At 38.7% G+C, this 22367-nt stretch overlaps 1 protein-coding gene across 1 annotated transcript; it reads right to left on the bottom strand.

Moving 5' to 3' along the window:
- Window positions 1-2300: 2300 nt before the first annotated feature.
- LOC104504609 (glycine receptor subunit alpha-2) lies at window positions 2301-19916 on the bottom strand (the record flags this gene model as incomplete). The annotated part of the gene is made up of 4 exons (XM_010151283.1): window positions 2301-2531; window positions 5254-5391; window positions 6445-6527; window positions 19693-19916. Coding segments are annotated over 4 exons (676 nt in total), but the record flags the coding sequence as incomplete, so codon positions are not given.
- Window positions 19917-22367: the final 2451 nt, after the last annotated feature.

Below are 22367 nucleotides of genomic sequence, written 5' to 3'. Positions count from 1 at the left end.
CCCTCCCCCGACCTGCTGGCCACACTTCTCTAGATACAGCCCAGGATACCATTGGCTTTCTGGGCTGCCAGTGCACATGGGGGCCTCATGTCCAGCTTTTCATCCACGAGTACCCCCAAGTCCTTCTCCTCAGAGCTGTTCTCCATCCATTCCCCACCCAGCCTGTACTTGTATTTGGGATTGCCCCAACCCAGGTGCAGGACCTTGCACTTGGCCTTGTTGAACTCCATGAGGTTGGCAGTGGCCCACCTCTCCAGCCTGTCCAGGTCCCTCTGGATGGCATCCTTTCACTCCAGCGTGTCAACCGCGCCACACAACTTGGTATCGTCAGCAAACTTGCTGAGGGTGCACTTGATGCCATCATCCATGTCACTGACAAAGATGTTAAACAGTACTGGTCTTATATAGAGACCAAAGCTGTAAAATACAGCTCAGCTGAATTACACAGTGGAATTGCAACAACTGGGTGTAGCCTGACTGAAACAAGAGTGCTGGGCTCTCTGGTAAGGTACTTTTCCAATCTTCTGGCAAAGAATACAGCAGAAACACTAGGAGAGGATGGAGTAGATCCAGAGCATCACTGTTCTCTGACAGTTCTCTATTTAATCCTGAGGCTGGAGAAGAACCTCTCTGATAATCAAACAGCCACAGTCAACATATTCTGGATCTTCCCATTTCCTACACTCAGCAGAAGCCCAGAAAATACTTTTGTACTCAAAAGAGGCAGAATACAAAAAGGAGAAACATTTCAGCTGGATCAAAAGTGTCTTTCTAAAGCATTAGCATTTTGGGCATGCTACCACTGCATAGTTGTTTGGCAGGGTATGTTTGCCCAGTTGGAAATGTGGGTGGAAGTCTCTAATGCAGTGTTTGTACCACCTCTAATTCTCAGTCTGGTTAATTTGGAAGAAACTTGGAATATATCAGCATGGAATCATGTTTTACCATCTAGAGAGTCTTTGGTGACTCCAAACTTGCTGTCTGCAGATCCTGTGTGCTCCTTGCCAAGATTCTGTCTTTGTTGACTTCTTTTTCTGAGTGTTCATTTGGTAATATTGACTGAATAGTCTGAACAAATGTTTGAGAAATTATACATTTGAAATTCTGAGTTAATATATGAAAGGCTTTCAGTCTGCATGGAAATTTATACATATCTCCAAGTGAACAAGTGAAGCTGAACCAACTGTTGTAGTCACCAGATTTTTAAGTTATGCTTTCTCATTACCAACAGAAGAGTAACACAATCTGTGCAAGTTTTGAAGTCTCCCTATATATGCTCCATTTGAACAAATTACAGTATTTGGAATGAGACTAAATATGATACTGAGGGTAAAGTAGAATACAATGCAACATGCTTTTTGGAACTGATCATGATCTGTACAGTCAAAAATTGTACTTTCAGTGCTCCTAGAATGGCTTTATGATCCGGGTCCCTGTGATGCTGGACTCTTCGGGGAGTACATCTTGTGAATATTGTAAACTGATCTATGCCTGAGCTCTCTTCCAGAAAATTGTACAAAGCCTGAGCATGCATATGAAATTCTGCAGGGAATGCTATCAGCAGAATCATTCAGGCTGTGCCCATGCTGAAAAGAGCTGTCAGCCTGACTAAACAAAGAATCCAGTCTGTAATCTGTAAACCCATCTACAGCATCTGGCCTGGATTAAAAAGACCACAAAATTCGAGTGATAGGATATTTTTGTGCATCGACAGGATGGAAGTCTGCAGGCAACACTTGAATGAGAACATGGACAAATTTTTCTGCAAAAGAAAGATATCAGCAGTTCCTCACTGAAAAGATTCTCCAGAGAAACCTTCTAGGTGTATACATTATGTATATATGCATTTTGTGTATGCATCTATATTTATGTATATTTATGTTTCCATTGTACTAAGTGCCATATCTGGAAACATCAAGGTATTTGAGAGTCTAACAGTCTAGAAAAGACCAGAGTGAGTTTATAAAGTCACCAGTCAGATGGAATGTACAATTTTCATGAAAGTGTTTTCAGAAACATAGTCAGGTACCTAAATACTTCAGAAAAATCTGGCTTTTAAATGCTGAAAACTAAGTGTCAAAGCTATTAAAATTCATTTAAAATTTGTACCACTGAACCCCCCAGTCATCCCACAAACCAGCAGAAACCTGCGTTAATCCAAATGCAAGTGTCTTGCAACAGTTTAAAACCACACTGCTACTACATTCTCCTGTATTCTTAGCAGATGTATATTTGCACAAATCTTTCAGAAACTTCAAAATTACTACAAATATTTTTTCTTAATAATGAACTGAGGGTACAAAATAATTTCCTTACTTTTGGGAGGGAAGCTCTTGATCCTGAACTTTGCGTGGTCATTGTCAAAACTGTAGTGATACCCAGTGCAACTCTTGCTGGAGCAGCATCCATGTTGATCCAGAAAGAAACCCAGGACAAAATGACAATCAGCAGGCTAGGAATGTACATCTGGATTAAATAGTATCCCATCTGACGCTCCAAATGAAACTTGACTTCAATGCATGTAAACTTTCCTAGAACATGAAATTACTTTCATAAATGCTTTTTGCACATTTTTATCTGGTTTTCTGAACACAAGTTACATGCATGACCTGTTTCCCTAACACTGCAAGCAGGCCCTAGTACACAAATGTGAGTCACCCATTTGTTGCACGCTAGCCTGGGAGATGCCTGGGACCCCTGATTCACATTGAGAAAATTAATATTAGCACAATTGTTTCACCTCCAAAAATATAATGTAATGTTTATTTTCTCAAATTTTAATAAGATTTTACTTTAGTCAAATATAATATTTAGTATTGAAAAGGCACAGCATTTTGCTCTTTTAATTACATGAGGTTAAGCAAACATACTTAAATAGACAAGTTGTAAACAGTTTTACAGTCCTATGGTAGATCAAAACCCTTCTCATTCTGGTCATGTCATTTGCCTGTGTCTGTTGATTGTTTCTCACAGCAGAATCAACTCAAAGCCTACTTTGGATTTTGCCAAAAGTCTAACTCCAGGAAACCCACAACCATCTCTTGTGGGATGTGAGTGATTTTCACACAACAAATATCTGTTCCACAGGGGTAGAAGAGGAGAGAAACTTAAGATTGCCTGAAAAGGGAGCTAGTTGTGCAGCTAGGGATGCAGAGCCCTGAGTTGTAACAGTTCATCAGTGACTAATCCAATCACTCCACGCTGCTCTCCAAATGACTGCGTGCCCTGACTGTGGTTTGGGTACTGTGTAGGCTTTTACTTCAGGCAGATTAAACCAAGCTCAAAAATGTCTGTCCTTCCTGAGATGTCATGCTAATATTTTCAAAGGACCTCTTCTGTCTTGATTGGTCAAATGCATGAAGATGCATTGTTCCTTGTTCACCCTTTCAGGTGAAATTAGATTTTTTGCTCCTTTTTGTGATGCATGCATATTTTTTTTGCTAGTCTAGAAAGCTGGATGGCAGGGTGGGAAAGCTGGCACAAAGGACAATGCAGTGGCTGTTTGGCAAAGACAGGGTAGGAGAACTGAAAAACATCTTTTAGCAGGACAGACAGTTATATATGAATGATCTGACCTGTTGAATTGCCTGACCTGTGGCCCTGAAGACAGACTCTGAAACCTGGAGAGCAACTCATCCTGACCAGGCTGCCTGTATGGAAGGGGACTCGAAAGGTGTGGGGTGGCCATGTGTAGCAGCAATGGCATTAGAGTAGTCAAATCTGTCACATGCTGTCTGGATTCCATCCCTGCAAGTGGGACAGAGAACCTTGCAGCTTGGATAGGAGAAAAAGGCTAAATAATACAGCATTTATCCACATTTGAATTTCATAGCAAACCTGAAGGAGCATGTTACAGAGAAGACAGTGGAGTAGGTGCCTGTAGGCAAAGTTTTCTTTTGCGTGAATCTGCCTTTCAGTTCCCCTAGCCAGGCCACACACTTTTAACTTTTGATAATTAGACATTCATTTTGTTTAACTACATGTAATGGGAGCTATTAATTGGCATTTTTATCTTGTGTGGGTAATCTCTGTGGGTGTACAAAAACCCTATTTTTCATGCTGTCCCTCATCTTACTTTCAGTGTTTGACCCCTGCAAAATGCTTATCTGACAGTAATTAGAAAAGCAGATGAACTCAGTTATTCAGAGTTTATGTACTGGGAAATGCCTGAACTTTGTATCAGCCAAATCACAAATGGGTAACTCTGTCTATTGGAATTTGCTCTTGATGATCCCCCTTACGTGTGAGAAAAGACAGGAAGTCAGGGCAGTCCCTATTCCATGGGTCTTGGACGGTGGAATCACAAAGCTTTCCTTCCTTGGCACTTTGAGCACCCAAATGAGAAGCTGTATTTGTAAAAATTAAAAACAATAGATTTCTTTTCATAAGAAATGAATGTTACTTAGTTTTGGCTGAAGAAGAATTCCTCATGTTGTGTTTTTTTTCACAGAGTGAAACAAATGTATTTGATGCCACCAGATTGGCTCTTACATTGAAATGATGAAAGAACTATTTTAGATGAAAGGGATTATATTTAATCTCAGCAAGCATCCAGCAAACCGTTCTCTAAATGCTATCCTTATTAAATAGACTCCAAGAAGCTAAATCCAAATTTTAACAGAGTTCTCTCTGTTCTGTAAACATAAAGATAGAATACATAGCATTTGAAACTTCAAAATATCAAATATAGGAAAAAGAGTACAGTATTAAGCAATTTATTTTCTCATCATTTCACATCTGTAGACTATGCAGATCAGCAATTAAAGCATTGTCTTTTCAAATAGCATGTTTCATAAATTAGACCCCACATAAAAGCTGGTGAAAATTTGATATTTTTTCTCATTGACATTTTGATATGATGGAGAAACAAATCAAGTTCAGAAAATCAGTACTTTAAAAGTGCTGAATCAATATTTAAGAAGAGATTCAGTTTGTTTAAAATGTTCCATTTCAAAGAAATCGAAACAACTAGAATTTTAATCTTGTTTTTTAGATTATAAATGCCATGATGATTTTAAGGATATTAGAATATGGATATTAGAATATCTTTAATGACATTAAAGGAAATTTGGAAAAAAAATATTTCAAACAAAAAAATAAAACGGAGAAAAATTCATTTTTTCAGTTTTAAAAGTGTGTGGCTGAATTTTTGAATTTCAAAATATTTCTTTTCATTTTACTCATCTTCTTCCTTTACAAATTGACAATATGTACCATTAAAGTAATTAATAGAAGAAACAGAATAATGCTCACCAGTGTTGTAATGTTTTGTGCAATAACCGAGTTCTTTATCTTCTTTCAAAATAAACTGTGGCAAGGTTAAACCCTCTGCAACTTGCACAGGTCCATCACTTAGCCACTCAAATATCAGATCATTCATAGTGTAGCCAACTACAAGAAAGAAATCAGGGTTTATTACATGGTAACTGGGAAACATCAAAAGCAAATATTGTTGTGTTTGAGAAGCATGTCTTTTATTGAAATGCATGTTATTTCAATTGTAATTTTAAACTGTCTGATTAATGCTGTTAGTTACCAGTTACTACTCCTGCACTATTACTCTATTAAGAGCAACATGTAACACCATTATGTTCTGAAATACTGCCCTGTTTTCCTCTAAAAAAAATTTTGTTGGCCCATCAAAGATACTGTTTACAACTGAAAAGACATTTTCTTTGTGCCTATGTATCAGCCTGCATTTTGCTTTATTTTCACTATTCTTTGATGAGGTAGCTTGTGGGCACCAACAAAACAAGGACTTCTATTCTGCAGAGGGCTGGGCCCTTACCAAAGAGACAACTGCAGCTTTTGTAAACCTACGAACATATCACTGAGAGGTCCAGAGGGGAAAGAGAGGTTTCAACTCCCTGAAGTCTCTTTATGACTGCAATAGCTACATATTTATGGGTAAAATAAATAAGCTGCATCCTGACACACTTAAACAAAGGGTTTGCTGACAGCTATGTGGTACAGATAAGTGTGTGCCGGTACCTAAGCTCATGCCTTGGCTGTATTTACCTGACTACCGTAAGCACACCTACAGGACCTCTGCTTTGTCAGGTATGTTCCTTCCATTTTTCAAAAGAACAGAGCACATCTTCATCAGACATAGCTAAACCCTGGCTGTGCACTAATTGCTCTTACTTTCCTGAGATTTAATTTCTCCTGCAGAGTATTGCTGTGGTCATCCCTGAAAGTGATGCAGCCCTGATGGCTGATGTGCCCCAGGAGCGGGAAAAGAAAAGGGAGCAGAAACAACAGAGGAAACAGGGGACCCTCACAGTATGCTGATGGACAGATAAAGTGCTGCTCCTTTGTGATTTTCTCTTACAAAATAGGAATATTGATTCTCACCACACAAATATGACAATGTAGATACTATCTAACCACCAAATGCTATAGTAAAATTTTGTTCTTTGTTAGATAAAGCAATTGGATACTCACAGCTCTCTAGCTGCATTGTACATGTCTGTACATCCATAGGAAAATTCTTCAAGTCCATGGGACAGGATAAGGTTAAAGTAAGCCTAAAATTGGAGGGGAAAAAAAGAAAGACGCTATTGTTAGAAATCTACAGGTTTTATCCAAAGCCCCATATTTAGAGTTTAAAGGATCAAGACCAAATCTTAACACCTCAGAGGTTGGACTCACTCTCCCCTTTTAGCTTTTAATGATTTAAGGACTGTGAAGACAGGGTGGGAAAGCAAACCAGGTTCTCACTGGCTGCATGGGCTGAGCAGAACAGGGACAGGGAAGGCAACATCAAAATAGCAAGAAATGTTCTCCACTAATGTATCAGTGAATGTTTTATATATAATACTGAACCTAGATAATGCAAAAGCCGAAATGACTGATGATGGGACATATATTTTTAAGCTTTGTTTGGAAAAGCAAAAGAAGGAAACAACCACCACAGGGTTTTTTCAATAGTGTGTGCTTTTGTTGTGTATGAAGACCATTTCCAACCCTTCATTCTTCCTGCTTAGCCATTAAGGGAAAGAAAAAACCACCATACAGTAAAAGCTAGAATCACATAGCATTAGAAGATAAAGAGTGCAGACAGAAGAAAGTAAGCCTAAAGGAACATTATCATACAAACTAAATTTCTCATTTAATTTTTAAGTTGCTCTTGTTCTAGATAAAGCATAATTTTACTTGGATGGGAATTTTCTTAATGTTTCTTTCTATCTTTTTTTGTTTGTTTAATTTACTTTTTCACATTTGATTGAGATGTGTTTCAAGACTTCTCCTAGCTTTATTTCTTTTCTTGTTTGTGTGGGATGAAGGAACCATTTTTAACAAACGAGGGTACTGGGATGACGTAATTGCAAATAACTAGCTGCTTTGAAAAACAGAAGAACTGTTAAGATTTTGGGGTAAGTCATATAAAAAGAGTACATTTTTATTTCAGATTACCTTCATCAGAAAAACACTTTGACACAAAGAAAGCAAATAAACAAAAATACTCTGTACCTATTTACCATCAAGGACGAGAACTAGATTGTCTGATTTGAAGGTACACTGAGACATTAACACAGTACAACGATAATAACTTTTAAATTATGTCAGTGAACCAACAGGCAGCTGCTAACCTTGAAAAATATGTTGTCCCACAGACAAATGCGATCTGTATGGAGAAATACTTCACTAAGCTCTGCCTCCAGTGGTGATTTTGTGTTTCTCACCACATACAGCTGACTCTTTAGAGCCCTTTAAAGCCCTTTAGAGTCTATTTCTTCAACATGTGAATCTCTGGCGGTAGGTGGGAAAAAAAAAAACAAAACAAAAAAAACAAACACCAACCCACAGAATATTGGCAAGGAGGATTATAAATAAGTTCAAGTGAACTATAGCTGAAGTGTAGAAAAATACATATATCATACTAACTGTTCTTTAGCCTTGTGTGTTGGAAAAGTGGAACACCCATGTTTGCATAACATAGACCTGTGATAGACTCAGAGACACGCTACTGAACATACTTGAGATTCCTGCCCTGTTGTGGGAAAGATCAAAGCACAGTGGTAAACTATGCCTGTGCAAATCCCTGAAACACAGACAAAACCAACATGTTCAGTGATCATCTAGCATGGACCATGCTCCGTGATGCCTGTGTCCCCACTTGTGTGCCTCTGCCGAGATGGGGCTTCAGGAATCCCTGGTTGGTGAGGCAATGAAAATAAATTTACTCTTTGCATTTCACCCGTGGTTTTGTGGTCATTCCTGCATCCCACCTGTGCCAGCTCACACAGCTAGACAAGGAGCAATAAGCACAAACTGGAATGCAGGAAATTCCATCTCAACATGAGGGAAAACTCCTTTACTTTGAGGATGCCAGAGCACTGGAATAGGATTGCCCGGAGAGGTTGTGGAGTCTCCTTCTCTGGAGATATTCAAAACCCATCTGGATGCATTCCTGTGTAACCTGCTCCAGGTGAACCTACTTTGGTGAGGGATTGGACTAGATGATCTCTGAAAGTCCCTTCCAACCCCTAGCATTCTGTGATTCTGTGAAAATTATCATTATGTTGTTTCACACGAAAGTTGACATTTCTTCTATCTCTTCATAACCAACAATGCCTTTCATGAAGAGTAAATTATTTTCTGCTTACCTGGACAAATGGAAAATAATTTCTATTAACTATATTGATGAATCTAGCTTGAGAGATCTTGTCCTTACAGCCTTACCTCTACTTGTTGTTCATCTCAGCAGACTAGCCATCCAGAGTTAACAACTTTACCTCTGTAATCCCTTTTACTAAGAGTAATGCAAGTGTTGAACCCAACATTTGACTGGTATTGCCCACAGATCCATTGATTTTCAACAAGATTATTACATGCTAAATGTTCAGCTGTTGGGGTCTGAAGTAGCTCCAGTGAAGTCCATGCTGGTGGGTCAATGTATAGCAGTTGATTTTTTTTCTGTAAAATCATGATCCTGCAAATATTTCCAAACTCAGGTGCCATGTCACTACTTTTATATTTACATTAATTAAGGAAACAGGATCAGAAATTGAAAGTATTCGGGAGATACAGCTCCACACATTGCCTATGGCATCATTGATGGAAAATGTTTCAGAAAAGTAATGTCTCACGCTTGGCAAATTCAAGAAGGGGCCCTGGAGATTTGGTGCAAAGTGCAAGTTTAACTGGCAATTACAATGATGAATATTTTAATCCTTAATAAAACAGAAGAAACTGCTACAGAACAATTATTTTATTTTTCGGGCACCCTGCCACCAAGGTATCTGAGATGCATAAACAACAGATTTGGTGACATAGCACCATAAAACACTGATGGGAAAAGTTTTATGAACGATCTGTGTAAAGCTGAAAGAAGCAGCAGCTGACCAAGGACTTGATTCTGTCTTCAGTTACCTGAGCACCTTTTATCCCCTGTTATCCAGGCTCAGGTCGCAGAGCTCACTCAGGGAGAGATCTGGGTTTGGGCACATTATATTTTAGGATGTATTATAGGAGAGAGTCACATCTCCAGTGCCCCAGCACTTCAGGCAAAACGTCAGGGTCTGCAAGCCACCCCAGAGGAGAAGTAAAGCTGCTCTTTTCTTTCCCTCTCTGCTCCCTCACCCCTCCTGTAGTCAGGAAAAATTGAGCCCTGGAACAGTGCAACTAGAGTAAAAACAGGAAAAAAAAAAAAAAAAAAGAAGAAGAATCAGAGCCAGAAAACAAAGAATGAGCAATTAGCTGTTATTGTGACAAAAATAATTAAAAAAAAAAAAAGGAAAAGGAAAAGAAAAAGAAAAATCAATAATATTACTGAGCAAGGCTGTGCAGAGTCAGGGCTGTAATCCAGGTACTGCAGGATAACATTGCCTACTTCTAACTTTGGTCCTTCTTGCCTCATACATGAGGTAAGTCCTTTCGAGCAGCATCTGCTGATACTTCAAATGCCTTCAAGGTGCAGTGAGCACTGCTGGAATTTCTTCCTCCAGCATTCCATTCAGTCCCCCCTCTTCCATTGTCAGCTTTCACCAGAAAGTCCTGAGATTGCTTTTGCCCTTGGGCTGTGTGTCTGTCTCTCTTCCCGCACCAGCTCAACATCTTTTATTTCTGCTTCTGCAGACTGGGGCCTCCTTTATTACAGAAGCCAAATTAAGTCATCCCATGGGAAAAAATAAATAGCTTAACAACATGTTAATCAGAAACCCTCATGCTAGTGATCTTTAGCACCTGAATATGTTGTTTTGCAAGGTCAGTGTTTTCTCCAGCTGGAAGCAGATGTTCCCTCAGACAAGCCAGCAACAGAGCTTAACGCAGGCACTACTGCTGCCCTAAATGCAGCAGCTGTAGCCAAACATCATCCTCCAAGGAAAACCCAGAGGAGGAGGATGACACATGTGTAGCTGAGGTTGCTCAGAGGTATTTATGTGCAGTGCAATCAAGCCCTGAGCTCACTGGTGGGGCTGAGACACTGTGCTTCCTATTCATCCTTCAGCCATTCCTGTCCTGTCTTGTCCTTCCTCTGGCCCTGGACATACTTCCCCCATCTCCTCCTATGTCTACCCACTTATCCTGCATCTCTCCCAGAGCCCCCTACATGATCCAGAGCCCAGCCTCTTTTCTTCTCTATCCTAGTCTGTCCTACATTTTCCCCTTCCCTTTCCTGTTGCTCTCTTTTTTACCCCAGTTCTTGCCAAATTCTACCCTTACGTCTCTTCTGGAGCCAATCTGCTCGTTGACACCTAATCCTCAAAGCAACACTATCAGTGGCAGGTAAGATCCTTTAATAACAAAACAAACAAAAAAAAAAAAAAAACCCAAACTCAATACGAGTAAAATGTTTGTAAACAGATTATTCTCAAGATCACCTCCAGTCTCTGTCTTCCTCTTAGAATTTTCGATCCCTGATGTTCTTCACCATCATGCCACTTCTCTGATAATCACATGCTAGAAACTCACTTCAGCATACTGCACATACAGACTGCTTGTGAATGATCTGCAGCACAAAACTGAAGTAAAGAACTTCTAGTATTAAACCCTTAGGGAACTGGGTTTGCACATTAAATAATCCAAGAACACTTTTTTAAAAATAAATTTAAGGCTATACCTAATTTTAACTGGGATTTGACATATTGCCTAATCTACAGCAAACATTAAACTGTCTTCTAACCCACTTCTTTATAAGCAGCTATCACACCTTAGCCTGATGTGTTGTGACTCACTCAAAACTTCTCTTGAACTCTTGCCCTAGAGGAGGACACTGATCCCACAAGACAAAGTCACTGGGGATCACTATAAGGGGTGTCTGACAACAAAGGGAATATAATTTTCATTAATTATCCTACAAATGGGGAGATCTGTGAGTGGGCTACAGGACAACAGCCTCCTCACACCATTTTTTCAAATGAGAAAGTATAGTAGTACTGTTGCAAGTTTAAATAGTCCTGGAGATATGGGTATAAGTCCCTTCCATCTCCAAAAATCCATTATTATCTCCTCAAAAGCATGAATAGCAACAAATGCCTCACTATGAGTGGACATGGTATCAAAAACAAATTTTTGTTTCTATTCTTATGCCTTCCTTCTTTCAAGCTACATCAATTTGCAGCTCAGCTGTTGGGACAGGAGACTTCACATCCTAAGATTTTATGCTACAAATACCAGAACACAAGTAGTACTTGTATGTTCACTGCTAACATTGACTATATGCCATTTTTATGGAAAATCTTATATTTGTGCAAAGCCCACTGTGTTGGGTTTAGTGAGACAAGTGGGATTTATTTTTTTTCAGTATTGCCAATTCTAAAGATGCTATCAAAATTTCAGTATTTGTGGTATTTTTCTTAAAGCTCCAAGTTGACAATAAAAGTAAAAAGATACTTTGTGGTACATTTTTCCTTGGAAGATTAAATTCCTGATCTTTACAGCTGCAGAAATAACATTAAAATACTACCCAAGCACAAGCAGACAAAGTTCCCCATTAAACTGGCAGGGGAGATGGAGTTGCACAGCGACCATGACAGCGTTGCATGACACAGGAGCAAATGCCATTCAGACTAGTGGCACTGCAACAGCGAGGAATGTAAAATCTCCTTACATTCTTCCCAGCCCCCTCTCTTGGGTGATCTGTGTCTGAAAGAAGGACACACACACTGTTCATATGTCAGAAGGCAAAAAAAAAAAAAAAAAAAAATCCCCATTGACATTCTTCTTTTAAAGGGCTTTTCATTCGGTAGTCCGCCTCATTATTTTTTCAGGGACCTGACTCATCATTTTGAATGTCAGTTCTGGTAATTTTCACAGTCTACAGGCTTTGTCCCGTTAAATGGAACAGTCAAACTGTCTGCTTTTTCCTTTATTTTTGAGGAGCCCTGGTATTCCTCTCTAATATTTGTCATGTTCTGCAGCTTCATTTGTCAGACGGGAATGGGCTGAAGTTGAGCTTAGAGACCTGGAGCCTTCTCTGCCATGGCAAAATGCAAGATGTAGACAAGACATTCACATACTGCTGTTTATGAGCAGGTACTTGCTCCCTCCAGTGCTTTGCTTTGCTTCATGTGCTGCTTAACAACACAGCAGCTGGCACAGAGCAGGGCGGTGGATTTCTCATTATAGGCATCCCTCTTCTCATTGTAATGCAATCATTGTCTGTAGATACACGATGCCAGCACATGAGCTGCCAGCAAATGATTTTCCAATTATTGCTCAAGCAAATCTATGATATTAAATTCAAGTATGATTTCATGTAACAGTTATATTCCATAACCACCTGTTTCCTTTCCATGAAGGATTTAATCTCTCTTTTCTACTCTATCATTTTCTATCTTCATTTTCCTGCAGTGTGTGTTCAGTATTGGTGTTGCTTTCTTCCTGGCATGATGACATCTCTGTTCTAAGCCATATATTGCAGTGCAGTTGGCAAAAGACCTTCATTCCTGGGAACATGTTCAGGAAAACATGGGGTTTTGTACCATTTAGAAAGGATTCCCACACCTGCATCACTTTCCACCTAACCTTTAACCGCCCCAGTGCAAGTTCAATGGGTAAATGAAGTGGTCACCAGCAATCAAAGGCAGGCATTGCCATTACCTGTAAGGAGAGCAGGTACACACATCCATGTGTCTTGGCTATGCAACTGTCCCATTGGCCTACATATTCAGAGGCAACCACATGCCAACATTTTTTGATGCTGTCAGCCAAGAACAACCTTATGTGTACAAATTGGTCTCCAGCAATCTTTCCTACTTTTTTACTTAGAACAAAGTCTACTTTTTATTTGAGACAGGAATATAGGGCTATAGAAATGACATCTTGGGCCATCAGATCTGGTCATCTGCTATCACGCATAGTCACATCTTCTAATCCCTTTCAAAAATGATCAAGGTTCATTTAATGATATCTAGTTTCATTCCCCCCACCCTTCATTCTGTTGCAATATTGTTCTAGGAATTCAAGTAGTTTATGGCTAGAAACTTTATAAATTCCACCTTAAGTTTACTTATGATCAGTTCAGAGCCATTTGTTCTCCTGGCAGCATTGTCCTTCAGTCTGAGTAGCTCTTCTGTTGTGTTTGTATTTACCTCACCTCCAGTGCTCTTGTGTGGCAGCTGGAGATGTGCATGGCATTAGAGGGAGAAGTGAGGCAGTACACGTTCAGGTATAATGTCCATATCCTTACTTTGCTTTAAACGTCTTATGAAGTGAAAAAGCAACTAATTTTGTGTCATTAAAATGTAAATTATTCTTTCCTTAAGCATGATGATCAATAGGGTTTTTACAATAGCTGTGCTAGTTGCATAACAAAGTACCCACATTAGGCTGTATCATTTATTTAGTAGCTTTTATTATTTGTTATGCAAAACAAGTACTTTAGATAAAACAGAAAATTAAGGGCATTGGAAACCCAAGGCTAGATCCTCAGTCTGGATCTGTAGCTTGGGAGGGAGTGAAAAAGACAAGTGTGGGTGATGGGAGGGCACAGTTAAGAACATTGAGAAACCATCCCAAAGGATGCCAGGAATCTCAGGCCATTTAATTCAAAGACCCCAAAAGTAAAGGAGGGTGGGTATGGAAGGAGAAGCAAGAAAGAAAGGAAAAGGACAGGCAAAAAGTAGGCAACTAATGATAGAGGACATTGGGTTCAACCATAATGAGGATGGCTGCTTGTCCCACAAGAGGTTGCAATTTTTTAGCTTATGAAACCATTGTTATTATTGTAATCATGCCCATGTGAAGATGAATTTGTCAGATTCACTGGACTCACATAGCATGCAGCCACAATTTGGGAAGTCGCTGTGCCCCAGTAACATTATGTGGTTTAATATAGCCTAGTGATTCTAGCACTGTTTATATAACGTCTATAAGTCTTCTGCTCATAATATATAATAGCTGTCAAGCCCAAAACCTCTTTAGATATATGGTCTATTTCAGTTAATATTGCCACATTGATTATTCTTCAATTTTGTTGTTGTTGTTGTTTTAAATGTGGAAAATTACTTTAAGGCATATGAAGAGGTTTTATGCTTTGGATAATCAGGGCAGTGAGCATGGGAAAGTGTGCAGTTTTGCCAGTGAGAGAACAAAATAATTTTCTATGGAAATATTCCTGTGCTGAGATTAAGTTCCAAGGGAAAATCCTCACCTTGTCAATATTGATATTATTCCAGTAGGAGCTAAAGTAATACATATGTTTTTGTGAGGTCTCAGAGAGGGGTTCCTGCATAGTAAACAGCCATGTCAATCATGATAACAGTCTCTCTGCTCCCCCCTCTGCTAATCTGTCACATGGAAAGACAATGCTGCTAGTAAAGTCTAAATCCTCTTAAATCCTAACATTAGATTGTAAAATAAAATTGAAGTCATAACATTAAAGTGCAGGATGCATCCAAAGCTTTAGAACATAGCATTTCCTACCACTCTGGTAGGTTAGACTGTGCTGTGCCATGAATGACCTACACACAATGATGTCATCAGTTGTAAATGGAACTTCATTATCATATAGCTAAATTCTGTACCCCCAAATTATTTTAGAAAACCCATGCCTGACTTTACTGTAAGATGGCAACATATTTTGTAGTACCCATGCTAAAAATCTAAGATCTGATCTTACTTAAGACCAATATATTTCAGAAAGATAGTGGACTTTTTTCCCTATGAATAGTCTGTTGCAGAGGGACCAGCAGTGTTACCTGTATGTTTCCTTAATATGCTTTGTATTTTTTCCCCACAGGCCAAAGAACACAAGTACAGAGGATACTACAAAACACAGAAGTTTCACTTAGAAAAGCTGAATTTAGACCGCTTATGATGATTTATGTGAGGGGTATGGTAATCACAACTCATTATATAACCCAAAATTGTGTGTGGGATGGTGGGGGTGCAAGGTGGACTCAGTGCTCTATGACTCGGCACTATGGCCATACTAGGAAGAGCTGATTTTGGAAACTCCTGAGTAAGGCAGCTGGCATGGGAGGTAGCATTGCAAATAAATGTGCTGTTTTCACAGATACTTGTCTTTGATTGCATAAGAAGGCAAAGGTTTTTGGATCTGCCAACTCATTCCGTCAGCTACTTGTTGCTGAACAGAGGGGCTAATAATCACGCCCAGAACAGCTGCACAGAGACCAGTCTAATAGCTTGAATATTCTCTGTATCGTGGTGCCCTAACATCACAGTACTGATCTCTAGTAGCCACACTGTCTTTGTCCATAGTAACATTTAACAATTAAATTTAAATCAAGAGTTGAAACTCTGAACGACTAATTGTCTACACAGCTGCAGTATTTCTTGCACTGTGCAGATAAACAAAGACAGAAAACCAGATATTTTGAAAGACTCGAGGAAATTCTTCATAGGTATTTCATTGCTCTTTGAACAAGAACAGCAAAAATGCAGGGAGAAATACTATTTGTGAATTTGCACAAATCTCCTACCCAGAATTCCAAGTGACTGTCCTGTCAAATTATGCAACACCTTTGCATATTTTAAAAATATAAAATAATCTGCTTTCTAACTCTTTCTGGCTAAATGCACTGGCAATACGTTTCAGAGCACAGCTCTACAACCTTATCAGGCAATTGGGAGTGTTTTCTGGAGCAGAGGGTAAAAACAAAGAAGTGTTACAGCCCCTTTACATTCCTGACCAATATATTCTAGGTTCAATGCCATGGATCAATATTCCAGTTGAGTTATATCACCTCCTGCATCAAGCTCATATGGCTGAGATGTACTGAAAATATTAAAGGCAGAGGGAGGCAATTAATGCAGAGAAAAAAAAAAAAACCCACCAACCCACAACCCTTAAATGAAACTATTCTACTTTCGATTACTTTGCTAAAATAAGCTCTCTGGCAGATGCTAATATTCTGAGCTGGCTGGCAGCCTGAAATGTGTTTGTGGGAATCAGGTATCACAAATGGGTGGCTGAGAGAGAATGTGAAGGATCCTGTGAGGTTATTTCACATTTTCCTGATGTCCCAGGTGTCCACAATGAGCCACAGCAGTTATGATCCTTGCCCCTGGAACGTAAAATCAGTGCAGCAGTGTACACAATGCAAAATCCATATGCCATACAGAAGATGACTGCCAGGAGCAGCATTCTTGGTATCATCACACAGCACTGCCATTATTTCCAAGTGCATAGCCACCTAGAAAATCCAATCCTTGCAGAGACCATTCAAGGGTTGAGAGCAGATGAGTCACAGGCATTTGGGGGGTGATGATATGCGAGTTCTGATTTTAACTCTCATTGTTCTATCAGCATACAAAATACACATAGCTTAAGCTAATTTTACCAAACACTGCTATAACAAACCCTCTTGTCAACCCTCTGTCTGCAGAGGGTTTTAAAATAAAAGTTATAGATGTTTGGCTGTTTTGCAGCTCAAAGACTGCAATTGAGAATGATCTTGGCTGAAGTGTAGCGGATTGCTGAATATGACTATGCTGCAACTGCTGACTTCTCAAAATACATGCACATCTAAGATCTGTTGTTACATCTCCAGTGGCAATAGCATATATTTGTGGTACTGGGTAGTGCTGGGTTCCCTTCCCAAAGTTGTAGTTATGTCTGCAGTACCCAAAGTTTTAGACCAGTTATCCAGGTATAGAACCTCAGGTGCTATATAGAATATATAGCATGCCATCTGAGGTTAAAACAAATACCAGGATAGTCATTTGAGCACACAGCAGGTGTCTAAAAATAGGTTTAGACTGCTAAACTTATATGATTCATAGGTGGGTACATCAGTCATCAACAACTCTTCCTTTATTTTCTATAACAACTCCCAGAGAATTAAATATAGATCTAGGAGTCTGCAAGCATGAGCATGTTAACTAATTATTGTAAGATAAACTGTAAGGGAAATCTAGCCATGCTTACCATCACCATGGTAGGTGATGCAGGATGGCTTATCCCTTACTGAGAAAAGGACAAAGAGCCTCAAGTTTACTGCAAAGTGACATAATTACTAGAGCTAAGCACCGTGGTGGGGCTAACACATGGGCCACACCCTCACTGACCCTGCCATGACTTATCCAAGCACCCATATCCCACACCAAGTGTCCTGTGGTAGTAAAATATGGACCGTGAGATCTAGTTCCAGTTCACTTTCCAAATTCTTTTCAGAAAGAGTAGGATTGGCCTCTGAGAGCATTTCACATCAGAAGCCTGTTGTGCCTCCTGCATAGCGTATTTCCTTGTTTTCAGTGCAATGTACAGGGAACAGGAATACCACTGTCATATAATACACCTTGCTTCTTACCCATTAATTACCGGGAGCAGTTCTAAACTCATTTTAAGCAGAAAGCAGATTATATTTGCCTGAGTTTAACTTGTGCTTGATTTTAGTAAATTTGGATATATTACAAAACAGCCTACAGCACTACTTCTCAGACATCTTTGTAAAGTGCTTTAAACATTTATAACACCCTAAATGCTAAATGTTAAAAGTCACGATGCCAAGCTAAGTGATATTGGTGAAGTAGTGAAAATGGCAGCATTGTAACTTTCTCAGTGTACTGAAACCAGTCACGAAAATATTCTTGTTTGTTTCTGCATAGCACATCTAAAAGCAACTGGCTATGCACAGGTGCTGGTAGCCCAGTATCTAGGGAATAAAGACAAGTTTCTCTAACTACTTCTGACTTTAAATTTCCATACTCTGGAAAGTTTTCTTCACTGAAAAGTACTATTCAAAATCATATGCAATGGCAGAGGTGTCAGCTAAGCCTCTATTACTGCTGTGCGATACAAATGAGAAACAATGAACATTGCTTAGTACTCATTGGAATACTGCTTACTCTGCTTCAGATTAATTTGCATTTAGGTGTGAGAATTTTACAAATGTGATATGACAGCTCAAAATATTACTTTTCCCGCATGGACAAATGTCAGGAAAATTATCCATCTGCATTCAGAACAGCACCCAACTGCACTGTTGCCTCCAATAAGACGATGTCTGATGTCATTCAAACAAACAGACGCATTCATTTCTTTCCCAGGGTGAAAGAAGAAATATTAGTAAGTGACAGCATTTTTACCACTCTGCTAGTGCTAGTTTCATCTTCATATCCTATTATTTTTCCAAAATGTTCAGGTATGCCAATTTGAAACCTTGCTCAATAAACATTTACATTACACAGTGCTCAATCCAAATATTACTGAGGTCTTTTGAAGGAATTTCAATGAGAGTTAAGTAAATTGAGAAAGTGCCATATTATTACTTATTTATTTAGCATCCTAAAGAGCACAGCTGTCCTGAACCTGGATCAATAACAATTCCTTAATGAAAATGCAGCTCACAGAGAGAATGCCCAGTCAGAAACAACTGCCTTCTAGAGTAATCTTTCTTACAGATGGGTAAATTCACTGAACAACCTGTTAAACAAATACTATCATGTTTACTTTCCTCAATGCAAGAAAGGTAACAGCTGAGAAGCATTCCCAAACACAAACAAAACACAGTAATTACTTTTTTTAAAACAACTGTAAGAGCAATAATACAGTGTTTTGCACCTTCGACTACCTATATTAAGCAATTAACGATGCACAGTAATCTGAACACCAAATAAATACTGCAGATTATTTGCTGCTGTTTATGCCTGTGCAATGCAATTCTGATTTGCTGCATATGTTCCATTCAATCAGGTCATATCAAGTCATGTTTTCTCAGTGTTTATTAATTCAGCCTAAATCCAGTCACGACACCCACTAAAGTGCACTAAGTATTAAAAAACTCTTTCTGATATTCCAGTTATTTTTAAATGTGAATAGTTACATCCAACTACCCACTGACCTGCATCTCAAATTTATTGCATTTCAAGCATCTTTTTACATGAGATATTGAGCAGTCTTTTAAAATACTACTTCCCTTTACTTTTATTGCAACCCACAAACTACGAAGAGTTGATTTCCTCTCTTTGTAAGTGGAGTGACTTGAGCTAATGTTAATGGGAATTACTGAAACATACCTTTAAAGTGTTAGAGAGCCTTAACTTTCCAACAAGACTGAGAAGTACTGCTGTGCCACTTACAGACTATTTTGAGAAAAGTAAAATCTTAACAAACGAACATAGGCAAAATTTCCTTTTACCCTTCTATAATAGTCTAATTTCAGTTGTACACATGGGACAACAAGAAATTAAATATGTACTGTAAGCCTACTTACATCCAGAAAAACAAGGAATGGGATAAAGAAGGGGATGAAGAGGAAAAAAAAAAAATTATTGGTTTACCTGATACTGTACAACACTTTTCCAGTTTTAGAAATCCTCAGCAACTTGTTGTCTGTTGTGACATCATGGAAGTTTGCTCCCTTCTCATTGGCAAAGAATAAATCCGGCTTCCAAATAGAGTCCAGCATAGAGGGATCCAAATCCAGGGAATCATCGGGATATTCGCTGTAAGCCAGACGTGAGTCATTCCACTGCTGTCTCAAAAAAATGTTCACTCTGTAGTCCTACAGAAATGCCATGTAAAAAGGTTACTAAGCTACTTACGAAAACTGGAAGCCCACTTTAGCTTTCTTTATGCTTTTAGACTTACTACAGTACCAGCGTTACAGCAAATCTTTATGTTCTCCTTTGAACATAAGATCTGTCATTTGAAAATAAAACAGTCTAAATGCTGTTTTGAACAAACCAAACACAACTGGTACATTTTCCAGATGCAAATTAATTCAGTGATAAAAAAAAAATATTAACTACAATCTCCAATATTAAATATAATTCTCTTTCAAATGCCATGGATTAACTCAGATGTACTTAGAAAGTCAAAAAGCATTGCAGTTAGATATATACAATTTCAACAAAGATTCTATAAAACTACTAATTTAAATAAACTGCTTCCAATATGTAAATCAATTATTTCTAATGTACTCATGAATAGTTCCTAATTCCAGTGAAACCAGATTTGCACAGAAGAAATTAAATCAGCACTTCTTATTTACTGTTTGTATTATTTTTCTATCTACCGTATGCTTTTCTCTGTATGTTCCTTCCTTCACTCCTCCCTCTCTTCATCTCATTAAAATTTTTCTAATTGCATTCTTCTGCTCAGTGGTCTCCTACTCACAACTGGGAAAGACAGCAATTATTTAGGGGTTCATTTAGAACAAACATTAGTGCTGTGTCAAGAACTGGCTATTAAAGGGGAGTGTGAAAAGAGCTTGTAGGGTCTAAACTCTCTGGAGGGAATGGAAAGATGCTAATGCTTGTTCTCCTTATCCTGAATTTCCAAAGTCAGCAAATAAAAGCTTCATCTCCCCCAGCTTTCCCTGCTGTTAAAGCATATTTACTTGAAACTACCACATTTGACTTGTTTGTGAACAACATCTTAAAATACATCTACGCTTCCTCTAAAATAAAAATATCTAATAATATTTATATTAATTACATTATTTGAAAGAATATGTTAACAAATTTTTTTTTTTTACAAAACCCTCACATTTAGGATTTGCTTCATGGTACCAGCAGTACTTTAAAATGGCAGCACTGTGCTTTTGACTTGGAAAATTTATGAATTGACCCAGGTTCAATTCAGAAGCCACCAAACTACATGGTCTAAAGAACTTATCATCCTTGAAATGAAAATAAACATTCTCACTCTGATTAGAGCTGCAGAAATCACCTTGCTCAATATGCAGACTTCGTGAAAGAGCTCATCCAAGCTTCAGCATTTCCCACCCTTCCTTCAGCAGGTGGTGACAAGGTGTGCTGCTGCCCTGACAGAGGATTTCTGACATCCAAACTGACACGGTTTTGGAATACTGTGGGATGATGCTTTACACTTGCACTACAGATGTGATTTTTCTTGCTTTCTTTTTCATATTGCTGTTCAGCACAGGCAAGTCAAAAGAGGAATGTATACTAATTAGACCTGAAAGAGGTCCCAACAATAGCACATTTATTAAAGATACTTACTAAAACCTGTATCTATTTTTTCACAAGCCACTACATGATGATGTTGATTCATACAGTTGAAGATCAAATAAGTACTCTCTGTTCTGAGCTTATGAAATGTCACATTATGTGAGGATACACTAACTCTAAGCCAACTTCCCCTTGTTTCTTGGTCCTGCAAACTGAGAGTATCTTCTAAATTTATATGGGACAGTTTTAGTTACGAACGCAGAAAAGCACTTGATTTTCTTTCTGCAGAAAAGAAGGCAGGAGCTGTCATCAGAAACTGCTGACAGAATAAAATTGCTACAAATAGTTTTGCAACTGCTTTTAATTTTTCTTTGAAATAAGATATACTATGAAACCTATGGAAAGCAGAAGGTTATCTTCTGCCAAGACAGAGAAATCATAAATCAGTCAAATCAGTAAATTGCTTTGAAATATCTGAAAATAAACGTGCTTTCATAAACTTCAGTAGTTGGTGATTTAGACAACAGAAAACAGTCTGAAAAATCCTTATTCATAGAAGAGCTTGCATAGGATGATATATATTATACCAAAAGCATAAATAATACCAATAGGTTTACACTTTTTTTTCAATATGTACCTTCATAAATGTATTGGAGCCATCACACTGATATGATTAGAAATGCTTTTTCTCTGCAAGCCTTGTTGTTAGAAACAAAACTGCACTGAAACCTTTTGTCATGTCTGATAGGCTTTGCATATGTGTGTGTGTGTATGTGTATATTTATAGACATAAAAAGAAGCGTGGCCAGTAGGTTGAAGGAGGTGATTGTCCCCTGCTACTGCTCTCTCATGAGAGCCTACCTGGACTGCTGCATCCAGCTGTGGGGTCCACAACATATGAAGGATATCATATGGTTGGTACTCACTGGTTGGAGTGAGTCCAGAGGAGGCCACGAAGATGCTCAGAGGGCAGGAGCACCTCTGCTATGGGGACAGGCTGAGAGAGTTGGGCTTGTTCAGCCTGGAGAAGAGAAGGCTCC

Source organism: Eurypyga helias, unplaced genomic scaffold (assembly GCF_000690775.1).
Source record: "Eurypyga helias isolate BGI_N326 unplaced genomic scaffold, ASM69077v1 scaffold865, whole genome shotgun sequence".
Taxonomy (NCBI): Eukaryota; Metazoa; Chordata; class Aves; order Eurypygiformes; family Eurypygidae; genus Eurypyga; species Eurypyga helias.
This window is presented reverse-complemented; position numbering and strand designations above follow the sequence as displayed.